This window comes from Arachis hypogaea, chromosome 19 (assembly GCF_003086295.3).
Source record: "Arachis hypogaea cultivar Tifrunner chromosome 19, arahy.Tifrunner.gnm2.J5K5, whole genome shotgun sequence".
Lineage (NCBI taxonomy): Eukaryota > Viridiplantae > Streptophyta > Magnoliopsida > Fabales > Fabaceae > Arachis > Arachis hypogaea.
The window spans coordinates 11582619-11609089 of NC_092054.1; the positions used below are offsets into that span (position 1 = coordinate 11582619).

Genomic DNA, 26471 nt, shown 5'->3' on the forward strand with positions numbered 1-26471 from the left:
TTGGTCAGTTTATCTGCATATCATAAACTGTATATGCATTTAATGGATGTGGTGACAGCCTACTTATACGGCTCATTAGATCGGGATATCTATATGAAAGTCCCTGAAGGACTAAAGATGCCTAAACCATCCCATGAATATTCGCAGAGGTTATACTCAGTTAAATTGCAAAGATCTTTATATGGTCTAAAGTAATCTGGACGAATGTGGTATAATAGTATTACTGAGTATCTGGCCAAAAATGGATTCAAGAATGATGATATCTGCCCGTGTGTTTTCATACAGAAATATGCATCTGGATTTATTATAATTGCTGTGTACGTTGATGATTTAAATATCATTGGGACTCTTGAAGAGATTCCAACAACTATAAAAGCTCTAAAAAAAGAGTTTGAGATGAAAGATCTTGGAAAAACTAAATTCTGTCTCGGCCTGCAAATCGAGCACATAACAAATGGGATCTTCATTTATCAAATAACATACACAGAAAAGATCTTGAAGAGATTTTATATAGATATGTCACATCCATTAAGTACCCCAATGATCGTAAGATCTTTGGATGTGAATAAAGATCAATTCCGTCCTAAGGAAGCAAATGAAGATATCCTTGGTCTTGAAGTACCATATTTTAGTGTCATTGGAGCGCTAATGTATCTTGCTAATAATACACGACCCGATATATCATTTGCTGTGAATTTACTAGCAAGATATAGTTCCTCTCCAACCAGAAGACATTGGAATGGAATCAAACAAATATTTGTTTATCTTCATGGAACGGTTGATATGGAATTGTTTTATCCATATGGATTCAAGCCATAACTAGTTGGCTATACAGATGCAGGATACTTATTTGATCCACACAAAGGGAGATCTCAAACAGGATATCTGTTCACATATGGTGGTACAGTTATATCATGGAGGTCCACGAAACAGACGATAGCAACAACCTCCTCTAATCTTGTTGAAATACTAGCGATTCATGAAGCAATTCGCGAGTGTTTTTGGCTCAGAAGTTTGATCCAATATATTCTGTCATCATGTGGACTGATTGATCAGAAGATAGCTCCAACTGTCCTGTTTGAAGATAATACAGCATGCATTGCTCAACTTAAAAGTGGATACATCAAAGATCTGCTCAAGTGATAATCTGACAGATTTATTTACAAAGTCACTCCCAAAATCCTCCTTTGAAAGATTGGTACATCATATTGGGATGTGCCGATTTCGAGATATTAAATGATGTCGACAAGAAGGAGAGACTGTACTCTTTTTTCCTTAGTCAGGTTTTTCCCATTGGGTTTTTCTTAACAAGGTTTTTAATGAGGCAGTTCCATTACAAAAGATTTCGTACTCTTTTTCCTTCACTAAAGTTTTTTTCCATTAGGTTTTCTTTAGTAAGGTTTTAACGGGGTATAATCCTAAATGGCCATCCAAAGAAGAGGGTTGTGATAAGAATGAGTATGTGAATGCTATTTATTATAGGCGGCTTATGTTCTCAAGGATGAATGCATTAAAAAAATTTGAAAATATAAATCCTCTTTCGTCTATAAATAGAGAAGCATCTGAAGAATAATAGCACACAGCAATAAAATATTTCTCTCTTTTTTAATATAATACTCTTCTTACATACTGCCAATACTTCTCTCTCTATTACGTTATAGATATATATAAACTATTTTTATTATATTGAGAATATTATATTAATAAATACTAATATTAAAGTCTTTTATTTAGGCTTATTTATTTTATATATATTCTTTATTTATTCTACAGCAGATTGATTTTATTGTGTTTATTAGTGATATTCCCCCGACTGACTCTCACTCTCTTGAGTCGCAGCAGATCCTCAAACAGAATCTCACAAAACCGAGTGAAGAAGAGAGGTCGAATGGCGGTGCCGGCGAGTTTCGAAGAGAAGGATTTTCTATCATGCTGCGGAAGCACCACATTCGCCAAACACATGGCTTTCGCCTCTCCCTTCTCATCACTGGACCACGCAATTTCTGTTGCCAGAGACGTTTGGTTCAACACCGTTGATGTTAACGGTTGGCTTCAAGCTTTCTCTGCTCACCCTCAGATCGGTCAACAACACGCTCCCTCTCATGCCTCTCAAACCAGTGCTCAGTTCGCTTTCTTTCCTCTCTCACCACTTCACTCTTTTCTTTTTCTTTCTTTTTATTGTGTTTTTTTTTGGCGTTGACTCTTTTAAAATTGAACTCGAATGCACGAAGATTACGCATTTTTTTTACCGTGAATTACTTCAGAGTTTGAGTTTAATTTCTGCTACATGTTTAGACGGTCTAAGAAGAGATTGCGGAAAAGATAAGAAGAGACTAAAACTGTGTGTATGAATTCTCTTGTTCAGTGTTTTTCATCATAATCGTTACAAATATATATAGGATGAGCACAAAGGAATGTAAATCTATCAAATGAAAGATGCCGAGTAATGCCTCAGCAAAAAAACTATTCTATAAGAAAATATATAGCATTTGCATTTTGATAAAACAGAGAAATGGAAAAAAGAGGAAGATATGTGTGATTATTTTAAGCACTTTTTCTCATATGACACTAGGACACTGTGATGCTGATTTCTCTAGAAAGGAATACTTGTAATTAGGATTTTTTTTTCCCTCTTGATTGGTGATTGTTTGTGTAGTTGCTTATAATTTCATAAAACTAATTCGGCCAGTTGAGTGATTCTTCCGGTTTTTGTTTCATTGAGTTCAATAAGTGTTAATGGTAATGATTTTTGCACCAAACAATTGTGTAGGTGGAGTAAAGGAGAACAATCAACTGCTCTTGCAACTGCTACTGGTTCTAGCTTACAGGTTTGCTTGCTGTTGCTTCTTGTGAAGAAAAGTCAATTTAGTTTCTGTATGCTCTACTATGAAATATAAGAGAACTTATAGATCTCTGCTGTCAGGTTACTTTAGATTATTTCGAATAAGAGTATTGAATCGTGTAAAAGAATCTGTCTCTGGGGAGGTGTATTCTCTTACTTGTTACAAAGTTATTATGTATGGCTTCTGATTTTGCATGTTTCATATTTTGGAGTTGCATCATCACTTGGCTCGGTATTGCTGTTATTATTGTCGAGGGAGCATATGTCGATTAAACAAATTGGGCTTTGGATGGGGTAGGCTAGAGAGGGATTTCAAATGTTGTTTTTAGAGTTTATAAATGAAGATTAGCCTTCTAAACTGTGTTTAATTTGAAATTTGTAGGAACTATCTGAATGGAATGTTCGGTACTGGGAAAAGTTTGGGTTTGTATTTCTCATATGTGCATCCGGGAGGAGCACTGATGAGATACTTGCTGAACTGAAGGTACATTGGAATTTGAAATCCTCTGTTTTGTATATCCATGTTTTTATTTTTAATTAATTGTTTAGTTCATCCAATGCCACTGTCCATGACTATGTGTTTAGTTATTTACTTATTTTTCTTGATGGAAGATAAAAAAAGGAAATGATGAATTATTTTAGAAGGTTGAGCTTAAGATTCTTCTGAATTTATTTTCAAATCAACCGTTTCAAGAGATAGAATGGGTGCCTTTCTTGGATCTGAAATAACTGGTAGATAACTCGTTATTTTTGGTTGGACATGGTTCTCATATTACCAGGTTTTGAGAGACATTAGGACCTGGAATCTTCCTTTCTTGCAGGCTTTCACTCTCCTCTATTGTCTATCGTCACTTTGTCAGTGCAGAAGTCAATTATTAAAAATTCCTAATCTATTTTGGGGTCTGAATATTTTATACCTTTCACTAATCAAGGAACTTGAGTGATTAAAAATGGAAAACACCAGGTTTTGAAAGACATTAGGACCCAGAATCTTCCTTTCTTGGAGGTTTCACTCATTGTCTATTATCTGTGCATAATTCATTAACTAAATTTGTAGTCTATATTGGGACCTGAAATATTTTTTTACCTTTCTCTAGTGAAAACTTGAGTGATAAAAAATGGAAAATGCTGATATATAACACTTTGCAATTAAATTTTAAATCAATATGTTGTCACGTTGTGCAGAGACGTTATACAAACAGGCCAATTGTTGAATTCGAGATTGCAGCTGAGGAGCAAATGAAAATTACAGAACTACGCCTTGCAAAGCTCTTTTCAAGTAAAGAAAGCATCCCGTCCACAACTGATAAAGATTCTACCATGTTTGCCAAAAAGGCAGAAGGTACTTCCTTATTGTCATGGTTTCGTTAAAATTTTATACATCCGGGTTGTATAACTGACTACCCTGATCGACCTGACTGAGGATTAGTTGGGTATTTTTGTTTGCTGGAGGATAGCTCATACTTTACTTTTCCTTGGGAAATTACAATTGTGTTAATGGTTGCCACAATGTGTAGTCTTTCCAAATGTTTTGCATCAAAAAATTCATAATTTGAGCATTCCTGAAATCCTGGATCTATTTTGATTCTTAAACTTTCCCAATGCTAGAAGATCGTATAAGCATTATTGGTGGGCATGTGACTGCAGCTTCGGAGAGTCCAGTAGGAAAATCAATCCAAGCTCCGGCTAGAACCCGCCCGCCCATTACCACTCACGTGTTGGACACTTCGCGAGGTGGTCCAGCTGCTGGTATTGATGTACTCTTAGAGGTGTGGAGAGGTGCTCAATCTCGCCCAGAATTTGGCACCTCAGACAATGGCGGTTGGGTGTTTCAAGGGTCATCGAAGACGGACTCAGATGGCCGCAGCGGTCAACTGATGAGCATAGTTGACAATGTTACTCCTGGGATATACAGGATAAGTTTCAACACAGGAAAGTATAATCCAAGAGGCTTCTTTCCATATGTATCCATTGTGTTTGAGATCCAAGAGTCACAGAAGAGGGAACATTTTCATGTTCCTTTATTGCTTTCCCCGTTTTCATTCAGCACTTACCGTGGAAGCTAGAAAAGTATAGGAAGGTTGACCAGTAATTGCTGCTTACATTTGTGGGTCAATGCGTGTTTTAGGAACATCTGTAATACTCAAAAGTCATGTAAAATACTAAAAATGTGTGTAAGTTCAAATTCACAATTAATTTGGCTCAGGAATCAATCATTCACATAAATAATTCACAACTCATTCACTTCTTATCATAAAGTGTAGCTGATGAAGCAGCATCTTGGAACATTTTGAATTTTCTAACTTTTCAGCTTACTCATAGTTTATTGATAAGCATAATTTAATTACCAACAATCTGAGTCTCATGATTTTAATATGCATCAAGTGTATTTCGGAAGAATACAAGTATTTCTATGTCTACCTCAAGTGTTTTAAGTATTAGCAAAGTTTTGTGTACCCAAAAAAAGCATGTGAAAAGTGCCAAATATAGAAATATAAATGAGTGCCTTATTGGTGTTTGCCTTTGCTTGTTGAATCTTATTAATATAGATAGTACTTTCAAGCTAATAATTGAGTCACGAAATGTTCTGAGTATAACATTTTTACTTGGTTTTCTTATTTGAGTTCTCATTTACAGAGAAATTACTAAATGCTCGTGGAGGATTCTGTGAATTGTGCTCATCCAATTAAAATGACATCTTAAGATAAGATTAACTTATATTTAAAACCTCTCTTAAAATAAAATATACACATTAAGAGGTCATGCTTAAAATTTTATGAATAGATAAAGGAATCTTTAAATAAACAAATATATGTAATACGTGTTTACTTAATTATTACAATTAAGAGATAGATATTATTAAAAATATAATTACATGTCATTTTGATATTTAAAATTGACGGTTATTAGAAATGAATACTAATTTGAAGATTAGTCATTTTTTTAATCCCGTTAATTTTTTTTGGGTCTTCACTTTTTAATCCATTTCAAACACTGCATTTGTGTTGATCTTAACAAAGCAACTGGAAACTCAATTAGACTTGTCTTCTTTGGGGACATTGGTATTGGCCTCAGGTGAAGATGCCCTTCTTTCATGCTCACCATGGCTTTCATCAGCTTTTGCTCCATTATTCTTTGCCTTTTCTCCCCCATAATAAACAATAGGTCTTTCCAATTGTTCCTCAAATATGTTCTTCTTAAAATGAGTTCCCATCTACATTGTCACAAAAATTATATAGTGAAATTTCTATGCATTTGTATTTATGTGAAGATAGTTGAAAACTCTTAGACGATCAGTTAATAAAAAATGTCAAATTATCTAACCGTTTTCAACTATTAACTTCGTATAAAAATAATTGCAAATGAGACTTACCTGTGTAACGATTGCATAGAGTGGTAGTGTGCTGTAAGTACAAAGTAACTGAATAAATAACCTACAATCCCAGCAACACAAAGAGATTTAAGAACATATTAAAGAGAAGGATTGAATTAACATTGCATACAAATTAATTAAAATATAATAAAAGGAAATTGTAGTGGCATAGTTACCCAATAATGAGCCGTGGGATAATGTAACCAATTGGTCCCATTATACAGGAATGGATGCCATAAGTTACCTGAGAAAATGCAATCGCTAATAATGAATAAAATGTTTAGTGTAACAATGAAGACATTATTTAATGTTTTATAAAACTTTAATTTGTTTTACTCTATAGTTTGTTTTTTATAGTAGAAGTTAATAAGCTTACCAAGATCCAGAAGAAATAAGAAATCTCAAAAGCATTTTGGAAAAGGGTAAAGTGGATCAAGAAGAGAATAATGCGAGGACGGTTGAACCAGAAATGATGATCTGATGGTTGAACAACTAATTCGCCTTCAATGGCTACATGCCTCTCAGCTACTTCATTTGCTAATTCCATTATCACATGCTCTAGCTTTGTCCCAACAGCAAGTAGAAGCTGAAATCAACACACAAAAAGAAAAGTTAAATCTAATGAAGTATGAATACTTTTTTGATTTGCCGTGCTGTTGAGCACATTTTAGACATGATATTTATCGTCTGACTCGTGTGTCTTTTATGTACAACTGTGTTTTAATAAAAAATAAAAAATTCTTCTTTGGATACTTAAGTGTCAACATATTCATCCTTATTCTTAACGTGTATTTAAATTTAAAAATAATATATATTATTAATTATTAAAACAAAAAATATTTTAAATATTTTATATAATTAAAAAAATATTAACATAATTAAAAAATTAATTTATATTTTAATATCAATAAAATACCAAAATATTATTATAATTTACCTAAAAAACATTTTATATTTTATATATATGTTGTTCCGTATCTTATAAAAATTTTGAATTCGTATGTTTGTATATCTCGTATTGTGTCGTATCCTGTGTCCGTAGTGTATGTGCATATCATAGAGTGAAATAAATTTGTAAAAAATTATGATAGAGAAATTAACTTGCTAAAGATAAATGTATGTCCATATGCATGTAAATATCAAAAGAGAGTCAAAGAAATTTATGGAGATACTTACTATGACGGGAATGAAAGCAATCCAGAAATATGTATGCCAACCTGAAAGATTGCAAACCCGGTTTTTAAATTTTTTTTACCGAAATTAAACAAAAACTTATGAGAGAAAGGATACATTATTATATATAGATAGACACTAACTAAACAAAAAGACATAATTTATTTTTTTATTTTATTTTTATTATTTTTTATAATTATATTTTTTTATTATTATAATATTTTTTAAATTTTTAAATAAAAAAATAAAAATAAATTAAATTTTTATAATTTGTTCTATTTTATTACCAAACAAAATATAAGAACACTTATTTTGTGTTTGTATCATTTGTATTTTATTCTTGTTGTCTTGTATTATCTGATTCTCGAAACTAAAGACGGCCTTACTTATACAATTTTTTTTAAAAAAAAAGACACCATAATTTCCTTGTAATTTTTTAAAGAAAATTTATGATGTGTGTCCTTTTTTTTTTTTAATTTACTGAAAAAACCTAGTTTGGCATATTTCATATTATTGTAAATTTTATTAGCAAAAGGAGAGAAGCATAAACCATGCATAACTGAGTAACTAGCCGATGCATTTGATGATACATGTTTGAATAATAAGAAATATATAAATATATAATTTGGCCACATTGAACTAACTAAAATGCTTAGTGTGGTAAAAAAATATTATATGTATATAAAAATTAAGCCATTAAATTAAATATCATATATTTGTCATTTTACATGTTTTTAATATGTATTTTATATAAATAATTTATTTTTTATATACGTATAACTCATAACTGGTGTTCTAACATACCGTTAATATTAATCAACATGAAGATGACCACAAAGATCCAAAGATACCAACTGCAGCCATAAAGATATAATCTCAATTACGCAGAATTAACAAGTAATTAATGTCTTACGTAAATTAAAGAGCCAATGCAAATTAGAACCAAAAAGCCATAAAATTTGAGCAAGTGAGTTTTAATTAATAAAAAGTTATTTTGGAGAAGCACTTTATTTACCTTATACCAACAACTTTCTTGAAATCATCTTCAACGGCACGAATCATGTACTTGTGAAAATTAAACTTTGGATTTCGCCTGCAGTGGGTCTTAAATAAAGAAGTGCAACAAAATATTATTATTATTATTATTATTATTATTATTATTATTATTATTATTATTCAGGCTTGGAGTATTTATCATCAGTAAATAATTAAATATGGCACTTTAGAATCTTACCATAATAAAACCGAGCCTTAATGTCACATAATCTAATTTTGTCACAGATCCATAAAATTGCTTGAAGAAAGATTTCTGAAAGAAACATGCATCAATAATTAGAAGGAATAATGTCAATAACAAGACAAGATGTGAAATATATATAGGGCATAGATTATGATGTTGAGCAGATGATGTCATATAGAAGATTAAAGATTAATTAAGTGAAGACAATCAGAATGATACTTTCTTATATATATAATTATTTATGTATTTTCTATCAATTTAATAAATTTTAAAAAAATAATTTTATGACATAATATCAAAATTTTTATGACCAAAATATTCAGAATTTGAGTAATTCCAAAGATTTTTACTAATTCCAAAAGAAAATTTCAGTATTAAGCAAATAAAAAAAATAAAATTTATGCAAATTTTATGTAAATATAAAAAAAATTCTTGCATGAGAGACTTGTTAAAAATATAATAATTTATATTTTTTTATTTACTTAAACTTTAAAAAAAATTAATTTTATAACAGCTAATAATAATAAAGATAATTAACACTCAATTTTGGTATACGGATCCAATCATGATCTAATAATCATAAGTTTTAAGCAATATTTTTATCTGTGTTTCAAAATTCTTGGAGAGTTTAACATACCACCCAACCCAGTAGGGTCGAATTTTTGCCTATCCCTATAAAATGATCTCTGATAAACGCATGTTGGTGAACAAGAGTAACTGTTGACTCCAAATCTGCAACATAATTTGTTAGTTATTCTCAAACATAATTAAATTTCATTTAATTATTGTATAATACGATTTAATATATGTCCCCTACCACAAAAACGGAGTTTAACCACCAAATTTTAACTACAAATGCTAAATCATGATAAAAATAAAGTTTTAGTTGACCTCGGTGTGTCTCATTGTTTTGAGTTGCAACAGAGTCTTCCCATTGCTTCCACTGACGTATCTATAAATGCAAACACAGCTATGCATTAATAATTAGTAAATATAATAAATAAAAGGGATTTATTTATTAATTAGATTATTAGATACTGACCCTTAATAATCCAATGGCAACTGTGAGAACACAAAACGTTACATGAGCGATAGCTAGGACAAATATGAAGATATGAAGATGATGCACTGCTTCGTTGGATAATAAAGGTACCTTGTTCTGGAAAATTAAACAATAAAATCTTAAATTGAATAGTTCTAGAATAAAATAATGACAAATTCTTAGCTAAAGAGTAGTATTATATTTTCCATGGAAATTTAGTTTTGCTACTATTCTTGCAACTCAATTGACAATAAACTTGGTAGATTGAGCAATCATGTTACATAGAGAGAATGCTTATTTGGTGTTTATGATAATGATGAATACCTTGAGAGCACAGTATTGAAGCTGAGCCTCTGCGGCTACTTGGGCATGAGCAAGAGCAAGAAGGTGTCTAAGATTATTGGAAGAGAAAGAAAGAGAATTCTGAAAATGTGATGAAGTAATATTTGTTTCAGCTTCTAACTCTTCTTTTTCTTTAAGACTACATGGAAGCATGTGGTGACTCCAACTTTTTGGGACACACATTTTTGTTATCCCACGTTGTGATACCGATAGAAACAGAGAAATAAAACCCAACACCATCAACTCTGAAATTTTCAAAATAATAATTAATAAATAAACAAATTAAATGAAATCACATAAACTATCTGTGAATTATTTACACGACAGCCCAAATTTTTTCTTTTTCTTTATTTTAGTTTATTTTAAAATTTACATTAGATTTCAAATGTAAAAAATGTTGAATAATAGACAGACATGTCATCCAATAACAATAATAATAACCTTCTTTGATTTTGAGCAGAGCTTCATAGAGTGTGGTCTGATTCTTCTTCTTAAGACGCTTTCCGGCATAATGAAGGAAGCGCTCGACGGCGAAGGAGACGCCAACGATGACGGAGCAGACAACGGCAACCACCCACGTCGGAGTGAACTCTAATTCTATGTCTTGTTCCTCATCAACACCTCTAATACTCATTTTTATTCTCTTCTTCTATGCATGCAACCTAGCTATGACAATTTATGTGATTTTATTATTTGATCCCTGGAACATAGTGGTTTAATTTCCTCATTTTCATGTATGTTTTTATCATGATTATTAGATTCGTTCCAGCAGATTGTTGTTATTACCTACCAACTCTGTTGCAAATGAAGTAGTTCATGTTTTGATCATTTTGAATATTTTTCGATGCAACCAAGGGAATATAAGGGATATTCAATGACACAAACAAGGATGGGTTTCTATTTTGTGTATTATTTATTTTTATTATTATTTTTGGGTGATTAATAAAAAGCTACATGTTCGTTATTACAATTATTTATTTGTTATCAAAGTATATATATGTATCAATGTGCATGCCCCATTTTTGTCCAAATTAAAGTGCATGCTTTTAAGAAGCAAAAATGATATTTTAAACTTAAACTACGTTTGGGTATTGAAATCTTGAAATTAGTACAGGAGTTATGTGCACCATGTTGTATTTATGAGAAGAAACATTAATGAGATAATACTCAATTTGGTCCTTGAACTTACAGGCGAATCTTAATTTAGTCCTTAAAGTTTCAATTGCTTCTATTTAGTCCCCAAATCTTGTGAACATAACTCATGTTAGTCCTTGAAACAATTTTCAACGTATAACCGTTAACGGAACACTGTCGTGACAGCCGGATGTCACACTAAACTTTGTAAAATGATATCGTTTTTGTTTTGGCACTCAAATAACCTAAAAACAACATCCTAAATGATGTTTATTAAAATTTTACGTAACAAAATAAGTAATACGATGTCGTTTTTGAGCTATTTAAATGTCAAAACTAAAACTGTATCATTTTACAAGTTTTAACGTGACATGTGATAGTCTACAACAGCGCTCTATTAACATTTTTATACTAATAATGGTTTTAGGGACTAATATGAGGCACGTTTATAAATTTCGGGGACTAAATAGAGGCAATTGAAACCTCAAGGAACTAAATTGAGACTCGCGTGTAAGTTGATGGACCAAATTGAGTATTATCTCAATATTATTTCAATTAATCATTAACAAGATGAGGTTTTGGTTTGTGTACATGAAATTAAAATAATAATTAAAGAAGTTAAATTCAAAAGTAATTAAAGAGTTTTGACTTGAGAATTATTTTCTAGAATTATATATTGTTATACAAATTATATCAATATAATTGAATTAATCCATCCGATGTAACATCCCAATAAATTTTAACATATTATATTTTAAAATTCATTAATTTAAGTAGCAAAGTCCAACAAGTCAACTAATTGGATCATATGGAAAATAAATTAGATGGAATTGAGCCAATTAAATATATTCAAATCATCCAACTATCATAAAAAATGAAGACCAATTAAGCTCTAAGACTCGTTTAGGTTTTTACCCTTAAGTCAAAACAAAGATACTACTCTTTCATATCCAAATTAAGGTGCAGAAACTTAATCTAATTTAATCCAAATTTTTAACTATAATCTAATTCAATTCTACTCTCAATTTCCAATCTTGCACCCGCTCCCGGAGGTAAAAGAATGCTCAGTAGAAGATTCATTCAGCGACACTATACACACTTCCTTCATTATGTCCAATCTGACTTAACGAGTTGCAAAAGAATCATTTTCGGATCTCTTCATCCAGAACACTGAAAACATGCCTTAGATACTTCGAAACTCCTTGGTCTTCTCTTAAGACAAGCTATTATTACCAACTATATCCAAGCCAGTAATCAGCGAAAAGATTCCACCCATGAAAGGTGACCACAATATTGAATACCGCCATCAATCACAAGATAATTTCCTTAAGGATTAAGAGAACCAACATAACAAGGCACATGATGAGCAGCACCGTCGCATACATATTGAACATCGCTGCTCAAGTACAGCATTTCCTTTTATATTTTTTTGCCGCCGGAAGCTCAAGCTCCGTAGCACGCATTTTTTGAAGATCGCTGCTCAAGCATAGCATTTCCTCTTAGCCGGTTGCTCAAATTCCGCCACACACATCTTCCTCCGCGTCACGTCTTTTTTAACAATTTCATCGAAACTTATCCAAGTTGTGACATCTTTCATCCACCAACTTGGGAGCCGTGTTAAATTACTCTTCCACCTTAGCCCATAACAACAAGAAGTCTTGTGGCCCACAAATTCAGCCCAACAGAATACATAAATTCAATTTATTATCTTATTTTATCTTTATGTTATCTTCTCTTCTTATCTTATTTTATCTTTACTTTTATCTTTCGTAGACAATGTACTATTGCACTATATATATTTAGTTTTACCTTCATAATTCTATGTTCAGTTCAATCTATCAACAATCAATAAAATTTTTTCATAATTCTTTTTTTGTTTACGTTTTGTCCATTATTTATTTAAACTCTTTCAAATATTTTTTGTTTAATTTTTTCGTTTTTATTTATTTTATTTTATTTTTACTTTTGTAGTTTTGTTAATTTCTTAATTAATCTTATATTTGTTGAAGTTTATTTATTTTCTTATGATTTGAAATTATTTTTGTTTATCACTGTTTTGTTTTATGAATTTTAGTTGAAATACTAAATTCTATTTTTTTGTATCTTATTATAATTATATATGTAAAATCATCGGTATTTGCCGAATGCTTATTTATTAATATTTGATTGGTATGTGATTTTTTTATTAATGTTTAATGATATCTATTTGTTTGGGTATTATTTAATGGTGGATACTACCATGAAGATTTTATTATTGTCTTTATATGAAGATGCTTCTTTTTTACCATTAGATGATGAAATGTATGGTTTGATTTTGATGTGTTACAAAAGTGTTATTTTTTTTAAAGTGTGGTTAAACAAACAAAGTACACTTTTAACACAAGAATCTTCATAAAAAGATGTTTTTAGCATCTTCATTTGAGTAGTTGCCTTATTTAATTTCTGAGACTTAATATTTATAATAAATAAATATATTTTCATTATTGTTTAGGATTTGATGTATGACTTTTTAATTAAATATTTTTACTGTACGATTAACTTTTTATAATTTGTTTATTTTTGTAGTAGACTTTTTTTCAATGTTAAACTTAACTTACGTATCTTTAATCCATAAATATATAATTAATATTAGATGTATTTTTTAGATGAAGTTATAATTAATAGGATTGTTTACTTTTTCTCTGTATTAAACTAGTTTAACTTAATGCATACTTTAATAGGCGGAGAGCGCAGTAATAAAATAATAACATTCGAAATTCCATTATTTCCAATTTCTTATTCCAACCTCCGGATTATTGCTGAGAACTAAGCTAATATAAAAGAGAGAAAAATGGAAATAAAAATAAAAATGTCATCCAAATAAGCTATTTGGATTACTAAAATCTAATCTAATTAAACCTTGATTCCACCAACGGTGATTGGAGTCCTGACATAATGCTTTCCATCGGACCAAGTCAGGTCCCCAAAGACTATAGAGCGACCTGGCTTAGCAACCTCCATTGTGACCTTAAAGCTCTTCTCTTCACCCACGCTCTGAAACTTCAACACATTGGGATTCACGGAAAGAGAAAGCCCCGAAGGAATGTCGTTGAAGCTTGCAACGTAAGTCCCTGGCGAACCCACATTCCTCACCCTGCGTGTCACGGTAACCCGACCGTACAGCACGGGAACCGTTATTGAAGGGTAGTTGACATCCAAGACACCCATTCCATCAGGGCACTCATGATGAGGAGTCCCGGAGAACCGCTTGATCTTTTTCTGGTCGTAACCAATGGTACACAAGAAATTGAGGTAATCATCTATGCTTGTATCGTAGACCAAGCCAGGGTCCATGGCACGATTTGGTCTCACGTGACCAAAACCATATTCAAATGGTGTTGCTGCTTTAAAATCCCCATCAAGCATTGGCTCACCCTTGTTGTCCCTTGTCCTAGCTGAAAACGTACACCACAAGAAAATTAAATTAAATAATCAATTGATAATTAGTTATTTTGAAAAATGTCCACTTATTTAGATAAATAAGTTCTTAGCTAGTGTTATTTTTGTTACCGGATGTCAAGATGGCGGACTTGATAGCTGATGGACTCCATTCAGGGTGGAGTGTTTTGAGAAGGCCGGCGATTCCGGCGACGTGAGGGCAAGACATAGATGTTCCGGACAGTGCAGCAAATGGAGCCTTGCGGTTATCAAAGGACATTTCTGTGGGGCTAGCTGCTTCCGAGAAAGCAGCAATGATGTTGACTCCGGGAGCCGTGACATCAGGCTTAAGGATCTCAGGGGTGATTGTGTTGGGCCCTCTGGAGGAAAATGATGACATGTATGGAGCAGGCTTCACATGCAACTTGGTCTCCGGTGGAACAATATATCCCATGGGATTCTTTGTAGAATTTAGGTATGAAAAGACTTGCAGGCCATCTTCATACGTGATATGTGATGATGGAAGGAAATGAGGATCGGCAATGAGCTCATTACCACTGAACTGATCGTTACAAAGAATCATTCCAACTGCACCAGCCTCCATAGCCACAAAGCTCTTCTCCACTCTCGCCACATTGCCTCTCCCACAAACCAATATTTTTCCCTTCGCCTTCTCTGGATCAATTGCTCCTATCTTGCACATAAGACTGCACCACAACGAAACAAGAAACAATTTATTGTCTTTGGAATTAGAAAATTAAATTCAGAATTAGGTTATTGGATTCTTACCCGTGTCGGTCAGTTGCATTAGCCAATTTTGCATCTAAACCGCTGATGAGTGGGTAAAATTTCTTTTGCGGCATACCAGGAGCAAGGCTTTCACCCTTGAAAGTATATACAGATTAGAATTCATATCCTCGTCTAAGTAAAAGATTGAACCTTTTGAAAGTTTTTGTTACCTTGAAGCGCTTTCCATTCTCGAGTTCAACAACAGCATTAAACTTCCTGTCCAAGGTACTTGCAGCGACGTTGAGCATCCAAGGCGCAACGTTACAGACAGATCCCATCTCTGGTCCCTGGTTACCAGCAGAGACCACGACGGTGATTCCATTTCTGAAAGCATGGAATGAGCCAATGGCGACACCATCTCTGAAGTATGGAATGGGTACCGTTCCAATGGAGAGGGAAAGAATGTCCACACCATCATGTATAGCCATGTCAAAAGCCGCCATGATATCAGCTGTAAAGCAGCTAGCGGCGCCAAAAATTGGCGGCCAGCAGACCTTGTAAGAAACCACTCGAGCCTTGGGAGAGCCGCCTTCCGCGGTTCCATTGCCAAAGCCGAAGACGTTAGCGCCGGGGACAAAGTTTCCACCTAACGTTGATAGTGTGTGTGTTCCATGGCCTTTATAATCTCGTACCGTGTTAAGAGTAGCGTTCTTCAGTGTACTAGGCCCTGCATATGCAGCATACCCTCTGTTGAAGTACCTTGCTCCTATCAGCTTCCTGTAATCAGGATATGGTTAAATTTCTGTTACTGTTTCAAGATTTCTACTACTGTTCTTTATAGAGAGAACAAAATGAGAGAGTGAATAAAAGGCGAGAAACAAAGAAGTTAAAATCTCACCTGTTGCAAGGAATGCCAGCCTCACAGGATCCCTTCCATCTTGAAGGAATAGGACCTATGCCCTCATCACTAAAGCTAGGAGATTCTGGCCATACACCTACACGTAAATTTTAATCAAACTTTCATGAAAAGCATGTAGAACAATGAAAGAAATCACAGCGCATAAACTATTGATTTACATGGCTGCATAACAAGACAAATGATGCTTTTCACAAAATGGATTGTGATTGCATTTTTTTTGTCTTTATATTTTATTTAAAGACAGCGAGATTGCCAATGGAACGAGGACAGAGTATACGATACTTTTATTAGTCACTTTTGAAATTGACGTGCTACAAGAAAATAAAAGAAAATAATGGCAGAAAGAGGTAAAATTTACCAGTGTCAAAGTTCCCAATTATGGTATCTTCACCAAACTTGGCTTTGCTAAACACCGAAGCAGGGCTAATCACACCACTTTGGTGCTCCATTGACATAAACTCCCACGACCGTGTAGTGTGTAACTTCAATCCTTCGTTCAAGAACACCGACACAACCTCTGGATGTTCTACATAAAAAATCACAGTAATTTTGGAAAAAAATTAGAATTTAAATCTTTTTCTATTCACCATCAACTATTTTATTGAGATCTTACTTTCAATTTCAGCAGCCACTTCATCTCGGAGCATTGCAGCAAAGCCATTAATATATCTTGTATAAGAATAAATCATTGCTTCTTTTGCTTTCTCAGAACTGCATAGCAATGAATACAAGTCAAATTTTTTCGCATAATATTCAGTATTAGTACGTTCAAATAGTATTAAACATTGATTAGTGAATACTAAGTACCTTCCCAAATAGGATCCAAGAAAATCATAATGAGTTTGGGTGACTCGATCGAAATCAGCATCTGTAGCTGTTTCACCGTGTTCATGTGATCCCAAGTACACTATGTATGACTTTTATTTTTGTCATGAATAAAAAAGAAAATGAAAAAATCAATAAATAAATGTAACACATCATTGTAACAAAACAAAAAAACGAAAACATATAATAGAAGAGTGGATGAGTAAGGAGGGACATAAAAAGCATGCTAACCTTCTTGAGTTCAAGAGCAGCACCAGTAGGGACTTGGAAGAGAGAAAGGAGAATAAAAGCTGATAACAGAAAAAATGAATACTTTCTGGACCACATTTTTTCTGTTTTGCTGTTTTCAATCTCTCCCTTTGAAGAAATAATAGATAATAGATAGAAAGTGATGATGTGTATTTATAGATACAGATATAGAAATGAATAGATTGAATTTTGAAAAGCTGTTAAAGAAAATTTTAACAGATTGATCATTTAATAAAATTTTAAACTTTGAATACTAAGAAAAATATAGATATGAATGGATTGAATTTTGAAAAGTGGTTGAGATTATACAAGAAGGTAGTCAAGATTGTGTGATTATATTGTTTTGTTTTATTTTTAAAACAAAATTGTAAACTTTGAATATTTAAAAAACTATTTTGTTAGTAATTATTTTTTTTTCAACGAACTTGTATGTTAAGCATTTAAATTAAAAAATTAATTTTTAGTTTTTTTATTTTCAAATTGTGTCAGTGTTGATACTAATAGAAATAGTAATAATCATAATAGGATCCATAAGCTGTGATGAGGATGTAAATGATGTATCAAATATCTTAGTAGATGAGTATAAAAGTAGTCTCTAAAATTAAGTTACAATTGAATTAATTTGGCTAAATATTTTAATGGATGAATACAAAGGTACTCTCTAAAATTGAACAACAATAGAATGAAAAAGTTTAAAGAATTAGCACTTTTATTAAAATTTGACCATCATTTAACTAACAAAAGAAAAATGAGTAATTTTTTATCATTAGATCTAATCTCACATCATTAAAAATATACATGCTAGCACTCTCTGATGTGAATGAAGATACTTTTCATTGTCATTCTACTACTCTAATTATACTTCATATGTGGTTTCTTTCTTAAAATTTACCTTTTTAAGACTTAGAACAAGTTCTTTTACAAACAAGAAAGGAATTCCTTTCATGCTGTCTAAATCAAACTCTAATTTAGTATGTAGGACTATTTGCTTCTTTTTATTAAATTACCAAAATTTGCTTTCCTCTATTTTTTTCTATCTCTATCTTTTGAACCTGATACAAATCATGGATTTATTCTTACCAAGTAAGAAGTAATTAGTCTTTATTAATTAAACAATTGTTATTGTCATTGATTTGCTTTGTTGCTCTATGGTTGATGTTGTTGTTCCTATTGATGATGTTGTTATAATGTTGTTTTGTTACTATTGCGCTATTGTTATTGTTATTGTTATTGTTAATGTCATTATTGTTACTATTATTCTATTGTTAATGTTGTTGTTGCTCTTGCCATCGAAGGAATGCACCTGAACCGCTGAACCCAATAGTGACGACTATTTGCGTAGGTATATACAATGTTATTCATTAAAAAAGAAAAGTAAAGGAAGAAGAAATTTAAAAAAATGTAGTCGGTGTGTAGCACATGTATCCATGCATGCATGCAAGAGCCTTAAGAAGTTAGCAAGTACACTAAATTGTAAGATGTCATGGTGGTTGATTTAGATACCTTAAAATGATCTTAGGAAAGTTGATAAACAAAATTATGTGAAATAAGTGGCTTGTTCAAGGCTGGTTCATAAGAAATGGCTCTAACATATTAATCTAACAATATTAAATTGTCTATTAGAGGATTGTGATTGTTAAACTGATTTTAAACTAATTTAATATAACATGGATATTTCTGAACTGAATGCACTTGAAATCAATAAGATTGAATTTTCCTCACTTTCTATGTGTCAGATTGGAGATTTTCAATGTAATCATTTCTATACTTGATTTGCTTATTATTAACTCTTGATTTTCAATGTAACCATTTTTAGACTAGATTGAATTACATATATTTTACCTACCTTAAGCTTGGTTTAGTAAAATTTTTTTAAAAGACTAGATTGAATTACATATATTTTACCTACCTTAAGTTTGGTTTAGTAAATCTTTTTTAAGAGGTACTTGTGTTTTTTAAAAGCATAAGTTTCTCATTTATGTTTGAAAGATTATGTACTTGTACTTACCGTTTTTAAAAAATTGGATACTTTTGAATATAATTTTTTAAAATTGATTTATTCTTTTTAAAATTTAAAAGTCTAATATAACATCATATATTAACTAATTTTTAAATTTTAAAAACTATTTTACCAAACGTAATTATTGTTGTTTATGTTTATTAAAAGTTATTTTTAATTTGTTTTACTAAATATAAATATTACACTTTTTTTTAAAGTCATATTTTAAAAATTAGTTTTTATAAGCTATTTTTAAAAAATAAAAATTTTACCAAACAAAACCTTAATATACCTGTTTTATAGATTATAAGTTACACAATTGATATTTAAAATTCATTCTTGAAAAAAAAAAATATTTCTGTTTTTTGTTTTAAAAGTTGGTTGTCTATTGTGTCACTTAAAAAATTCAAAATAGAAAAGACTTATTCTTCTAGATACGAAGTACAATAAAATTATGATATGAAATATTACCTCCCCTTATTAATAAAATATACTTGGAGGAGATGGACCGAATACTCGTCAAAGCAAGTCCAAGGGATATAATTTTCTTGAATTGGACAACAAAAAAATATGTTAACTTTGATGACTTTATGAGTAATAATGCTTTTTAATTATCAAAGTCAAATGAGTGATTACACAACAATATAGTATTATTTTCAGTTTTAGTGTAAAACTATACATTAATATTTTAAAATTAATAAATAATAATTAAGAAAAAATATTTTTTTTATCGGTTATCTAAAAGAAATTAATTTGAATTTATTAGTTTTCAGTTATAATTAATCAATACCATATTTCTTGTATAAAAAAAAGTATATAACTCTTAATAAAGAGTATTTTAGTAAAAGAAAATTATACTAAAATAAAAATTTATATTAGTTGTATTTTGTTCCAAAATTAGAGAGGGGGTACGGAATGTATATCTGCTTAAAATGTTAGTTTATTTAAAATATTAACAAGTGTAAATAGTATTTAATAAGAATACCAATGCTAGGAAACTAAGAAGATACTAGCAAAAAATAAGCTAAATGTCTTTGGGTGAATTCAAAATTTCTATGTATTAGGATATTTTTTTTCTATATAAATTATATGGTTCTGAATCTATTTTTTTATTTATCATGTTTTAGGCATTTGGAAAGGAAAGGAAGGTGAAGAGATGGAAGCTAATTGAATCAATTTTCATAATTCACCTTGCAATGATACTGAACGTATCTCCTCCTAATTTAAATGTGGTGAAACATTTAATAACTAATATTTTAAATCATAAATAAATAAAACTAATTACTATATTTATAATTAATTAAGTTGTTCTATTTTTGGCTGATTTGGAGTTGGTTCCATATACTTTTCCTAATAAGAATCATTAATTAGTCTCTCTTCCTTATTTATAGGGCTGTACATGGATCGAATAATATCTGCATATGTGTGGTAATCATTCACATCTGATCTGAATTTTACGGATATTATCCGATCCGCAGAGCTATCGGATCGGATTGCGGATTTGGCAGTGATATCCACGGATCCGATCTGCAGATTCGCATATCCGTACGTGTCATATAAATAGTATAGTTTAAGAAAGTAAACCCTAATGTGATATGAATTTTAGTGTGTTCTTTTATGAATTTTATGATATCTTATTTTTTATTTTTTATGTTGTACTTTAATTTAGAATAATTAAACTTAGATCTTGTGTTATTATTTTTCTTTTGTTATTCGAGAGAACTTTTATTGATAATATTTTAGGAGTAAATAGGCTTAATTAAACAGGTGAAAAAATAGATTTTCTAAAGCCAAAAAGAACTTTAAAACAATTTTTTTTAATTATGCGGATAAACCCGATATCCGATCCGCAAATATGCAGATCGAATCCAACTTAAAAAAAATGCGGATATCGTATCCGATCTGATCTAATGAGTACAGTGCAGATCGGATAGAATTATAGACTATATTTAATCCGATCCAATTCATGTGCAGCCCTACTTACTTAAAGATCTGGAATTGGAGTATCACTTCTAATTAAAATAAATAAATAGATCAACTAACTTTTAAAGCAAACATTTCAAATGTCCTAACTTTTTAAGGAGCAAATTAATGGCAATGACTTTAAAATCTATTTATATACTAATCATATAGCGAATTGATATTTCGAAACTCTTATATAAGTATCAAGTTTGATAATTTTTTTCTTGTTTAATATTATGTACTTATCTCTCTGACGGTTTAAGAGTTATTAGATGATTATTTGCCAAGGTGAAACCTGATTCTCAATCAATTAGGTTTTAAAAAATATATACAAAGAAAAAAGCGTGCCTTGACTGTTTACCTACTAATTCACAACTTTAAATTGATAAAATCTATGTTCATACCAGACCCAAAAAAAAAAGAATTTCTAATTTTTACGCAAAAATATGAATTTAATTTTTATATATTATTACATCAATAAAAATAATTAATTTTTAAATTTATTATTAAAAAAAATTATTATTAAAAAAATATATAAATACATAAATCTTATTTATACTATTTTTATATCAAAATTAAACTCGTAAATTTATATATTAATATTTTAAGTTTTAATCTTAATATGTAAATTATTTGCAATTATGATTAATCAATATCATTATTTTTTAAAATATAACTATTAATACACTTATGTAAATATTCAAATTAATCCACCAACTTTTTTAAAGTGACCATATTATTAGTCCCCAAATTTTAGATTTTAGCATCGGAGTTTCTAAAGATTATCCGTTTAACAGTTTCTTTTTTCTTTATATAGTTTTCCTCTCAACATGATCCTTAAAAACAGGTATTGAGAGAAGTCAAACATAAAAAAACTTTCATCAAACATCAAACCAAACATTCAAATCAGTAAGAATTTCGACTACACAAAGCTTAAAAAAAAACAAGCATAACAATATCAGAAAAAACTCAAATACATATTAAGAACGTATATATATATATATATATATATATATATATATATATATATATATATATATATATATATATATATATATATATATATATATATATATATATATATATATATATATATATATATATATATATAAAAGGGTAAATAACTTTGCAAATTTTTTTAAATAAAAAATAAAACATATTTTTATATGCTATGTATCCTTACACTCTGTACACGATGAATGTAAACTAATAATATCTTTTATAGTAGTGGTAACTAACCCTCCAACGTAACCCTTTAACATGCACCTAGGATCTTATCCATGATTTTGAAATTATAATAATCGATCGATACAAATTTAGGTACAGTTGTCTTTATGTAAATAAATAATTTGATATATTTGATTAAAAGGAGTTATTTAGATAAAAAATTTTAAAATATTTTTTAAAAATATTTTTTAATAATTAAAATTTAACATATATAATCGATTAATTCGATCCGTATTATTTTTTTCGTAATTAGATTAAATAAATTGATTGGCAAAAAAATCGATGAACCAAAATTTAAACTCGTTTAAATTAATATTTTTTATAAATAATTACTACAATACTTCTATTATAAAAAATGACTAAAATACTCATAATAATAATAATAATATTGAAAATTCGAAATCTTAATCTCATAACAGCACAAAAAAAAAAGAAGACTTAGGATTTAGAATTTTTAAAATTGATATATATATATATATATAAAATAAGAATATTGTAGTATTTTTTATAAAAAAGTATTAATTTAAATCGGTTCAAAATTTAATTTATCGATTTTTTTGACTAAATGAATTTATTTGATCTAATTTTAATAAAAATAACACGGTTTAATCAATTATATGTATTGAATTTTAATTACTAAAAAACATCTCTAAAAAAAAACTTTAAACATCTTTATCTAAATAACTCCCTTACCTAAATTATTATCTAACCATTTTCATTTACACGTCAATTTCCATGGTAATAATCATGATCCTCTCCATTCCATAATATAGGGCAACTGCCCAAGACCCCATCACTCTATTATTAACTCAATTAAAGCTCCATATGTCTCTCACATGTCTCAGCTCATATATGATTGAGACATTGACTCATCTCAAACACTTCCCTCGTACCTCCGAATTACTCTTCTCTCGTCACAATCTATTTCTCTATATATACAATATATAAAGCTACTAAATCAGCGAGGACAGTAACAACACTAATCTGTCCTACGCTGTAATACTTTACATACAACGGAGAGCAGGGGATATTCAAAGCTATTTCTCCATTTTAATATTTATTTTTTTTCCTCACGAAAATTTACATGCTATATTTATATATTTTTTTATTAAATATCTTTTCTTAATTTAAAATTCATAAGTACACTTATATATTTTAATAATAATAATAATAATAATAATAATAATAATAATAATAATAATCATTTCTTTTTATTAACTTTTATATATGTTAATTTACTTTAGGATAAAATATACTACATTAATTTTCTACTTTTGGATTTAATTTTATTTTAGTATTTAATATTTAAAGTGTTCTATTTGAATCTAACAAAGTTTTATTTAGCTTTAATATAGTCCTGTCGTAAAGTTAATGTTAAATAATTAACGAGAATAAAAGTATCGTCATCTCTACCAGTAAACTTCCTTGCGAAGAGCGAGTTCTCGAAGATGCTCTCTATATGCTTGAACCAAGCCCAGTGACTCGTGGTGATACATTCGCAAGTTTATATCTCTGCTTCAAGAAAGGACATTAAGATTTGGTGGAACGGTAACGTTAATTATTTAACATTGACTTCACAGCAGGACTACATTGAAACTAAATAAAACTTTTTTGAATTCAAATAGGACACTTTAAACTTTAAGAACTAAAACAAAATTAAATCTAAACGTAGGGACCAATTTAATACTTTATCCTTTATTTTACAAATAAAATATTTGTTTTACTAAAATAAGTATATTTACATAATATTTATACTAAAATAAACTGTTACTAAGTAAAAATAATATTATATAATATAAAAATATTAATTAAAAAATAACATTTACTTATTAATTTTACTAAAAAAAATATATATGTTGTAGTCATAAAACATGATTTTGGACTAGAATTTATCTAGAATAAAGTATGGTCCAAACTCAATTAAAAAAAAAAACCCGAATAAAAAAGTCAAACCCTACAATAATAGTTAAAAATATATTTTGAATCCAAATCGAGTTTAAGGTGGATCCAATATTGTACAACTCTAAGATATTGGTTGAGTTTTAAAATATTATAGAATTTTTAAAACAAATAGATAGATGAATAATTAGTGTTGAAGGTGAACGAAGCTGAGAGAGAGTTCAAGAACAGAGAAAATTGAGAGAAGAAATGGAATTGACATTAACTCAATCTACAATGAAAGAACTCAAGTTACCATTACTACGGCAACAAGTTTATATAGGGCTAGTTTAATTCTAACTAATCACTTCCAGCTGGCAATAATAGTAACAAACTTAGTAACTAATCTATTTAAGTTACATTTCGCTGTGTGTTGTTGTATGGTATGTGTGTGTGGGTTTGCACAAGGTTCTCCATCAGGTAACACTCTCCCTCAAGTTGGGAGTGTAGATGTCCAACAGTCCCAACTTGCGGTGAAGTGTTGAGAAAACAGCAGGGGACATCGGCTTTGTCAACAAGTCAGCTACTTGTTCTTTGGTCGAGATAGGCATCAAATGAATGAGTCCCTCCATGAGCTTGTCGCGCACCACATGGCAATCCACCTCGATATGCTTGGTTCTCTCGTGAAAAAACTGGGTTGAATGCAATATAGATGGCTGATTGACTATCACAAAAGATGCTGATGGGTTCAGTTAGAGGCATACCAAGATCCTCCATCAAGTATCCTAGCCAGATAGCTTTTTTGGTGGCTGTGGCTAAGGCCCTATATTCAGCCTCAGAGGAGCTGCATGAAATAGTATTCTGCTTCTTACTTTTTCAAGAGATAAGAGCAGACCCAAGAAAGAAACAATAGGCAGAAGTTGAACGTCGTGTGTCCAGACAAGCTGCCCAATCAGAATCAGAGAAGCCTGTGATGCATAAATCAGTAGAAATGGGAAAGAATAATCCCTGAGCAGGTGCAGATTTCAAGTATCGCAAGACTCGATGAGCGGCGTGTAGATGCAAGCTTATCGGTTTGTCTAACTACTGGCTAAGCCGACTAACAGCATAGCTGATGTCTGGTCATGTGTTGGTCAAATACAACAATTTTTCAACTATCTTTCGATATTCAGCTGAATCGGACAGAGAAGTTCCACTATCCTTACTCAACTTCACACTATAATCCATAGGTGTTGAGATTGGTTTGCAGTCGGCAAATCCATAGTCAGTAAGCATGTCCACAACATACTTCCTTTGGTACAACGCGATCCCTTTTTCTGAACGTGCTACCTCCAATCCGAGAAAGAATTTCAAGTCCCTAATATCCTTGATTCTGAACAGATCATCCAGGACACCTTTGATTTTGTTGATCTCAAGAATGTCATCTCCGGCCAGTACTAAGTCGTTCACATAAACTAGGACTGCTGTAAAACCAGTTTCACATTGTTTGGTGAAGAGGCTGTAGTCAGAACGGCATTGCTTGTACCCCAGCTCCAATAAAACAGATTTGAGCTTGTTATTTCATTGTCTACTGGCCTGCTTGAGTCCATAAAGTGACCTCTCTAGCTTGTTCACTTGTCCCTTGCCAATTTTCAGTCCCGGTGGAGCAACCATATACACCTCTTCATCAAGATCTCCGTGGAGGAATGCAGTGTTCACATCTATTTGCTTTAGGTACCAATTTTTTGCTGCTGCCAATCCAAGTACCATTCGAAGGCTTGTGAGCTTTAGGATTGGACTAAAGGTGTCTCTATAATCAATAACAGGGACTTGTGTGTAGTCCTTGGCAACAAGACGTGCCTTATGGCGTTCTACAGATCCATCAGGGTTATATTTCACCTTGAAGACCCACTTGCATTCTATAGGTTTCTTTCCAGGTGGTAAGGAGGTGATCTTCCAAGTCTTGCTTTCATCAAGTGAATCAAGTTCAGATTTAATAGCCTTTTTTCAGCAAGGTTGAGACATAGCCTCCTCATAATGCTTGGACTCAGTATGTGTGGATAATGCAATAAAAAATGCTCTATGATTTTTGGAAAGTTTCTCATATGACAAAGATTTAGATAAAGGATACTTACAGTGAG

At 30.8% G+C, this 26471-nt stretch overlaps 3 protein-coding genes across 5 annotated transcripts; 1 reads left to right on the forward strand and 2 right to left on the reverse strand.

Annotated features, from left to right (window-relative positions):
* Positions 1-1752: 1752 nt before the first annotated feature.
* LOC112776180 (uric acid degradation bifunctional protein TTL) lies at positions 1753-5130 on the forward strand. Of its 3 annotated transcripts, none has more exons than XM_025820224.3 (5): positions 1753-2124; positions 2771-2828; positions 3225-3326; positions 4028-4184; positions 4454-5130. In XM_025820224.3, the coding sequence occupies exons 1-5, from the start codon at positions 1889-1891 to the stop codon at positions 4906-4908; spliced, it is 1008 nt and encodes a 335-aa protein (XP_025676009.1). In that variant the 5' UTR covers positions 1753-1888; the 3' UTR covers positions 4909-5130. The 3 variants fall into 3 exon arrangements, with proteins under 3 accessions (XP_025676009.1, XP_025676010.1, XP_025676008.1); XM_025820225.3 differs by having other exon boundaries at positions 4490-5130; XM_025820223.3 differs by having other exon boundaries at positions 1780-2124; positions 4451-5130.
* A 743-nt stretch (positions 5131-5873) lies between these two features.
* LOC112777899 (MLO-like protein 1) lies at positions 5874-10646 on the reverse strand. The gene is made up of 13 exons (XM_025822281.1): positions 10454-10646; positions 9995-10257; positions 9671-9787; positions 9520-9580; positions 9266-9360; positions 8623-8697; positions 8404-8492; positions 8193-8242; positions 7392-7432; positions 6592-6801; positions 6392-6459; positions 6216-6276; positions 5874-6056 (listed from the first exon to the last, which is right to left on the reverse strand). The coding sequence occupies exons 1-13, from the start codon at positions 10644-10646 to the stop codon at positions 5874-5876; spliced, it is 1506 nt and encodes a 501-aa protein (XP_025678066.1).
* A 3392-nt stretch (positions 10647-14038) lies between these two features.
* On the reverse strand, positions 14039-23969 carry LOC112775083 (subtilisin-like protease SBT5.4). Its single transcript, XM_025818550.3, has 11 exons — positions 23887-23969; positions 19844-19887; positions 17268-17326; positions 17019-17128; positions 16825-16922; positions 16570-16737; positions 16191-16287; positions 15523-16069; positions 15353-15447; positions 14696-15270; positions 14039-14580 (listed from the first exon to the last, which is right to left on the reverse strand). Exons 1-11 carry the CDS (start codon positions 23967-23969, stop codon positions 14039-14041), a joined length of 2418 nt encoding a protein of 805 aa, XP_025674335.2.
* Positions 23970-26471: the final 2502 nt, after the last annotated feature.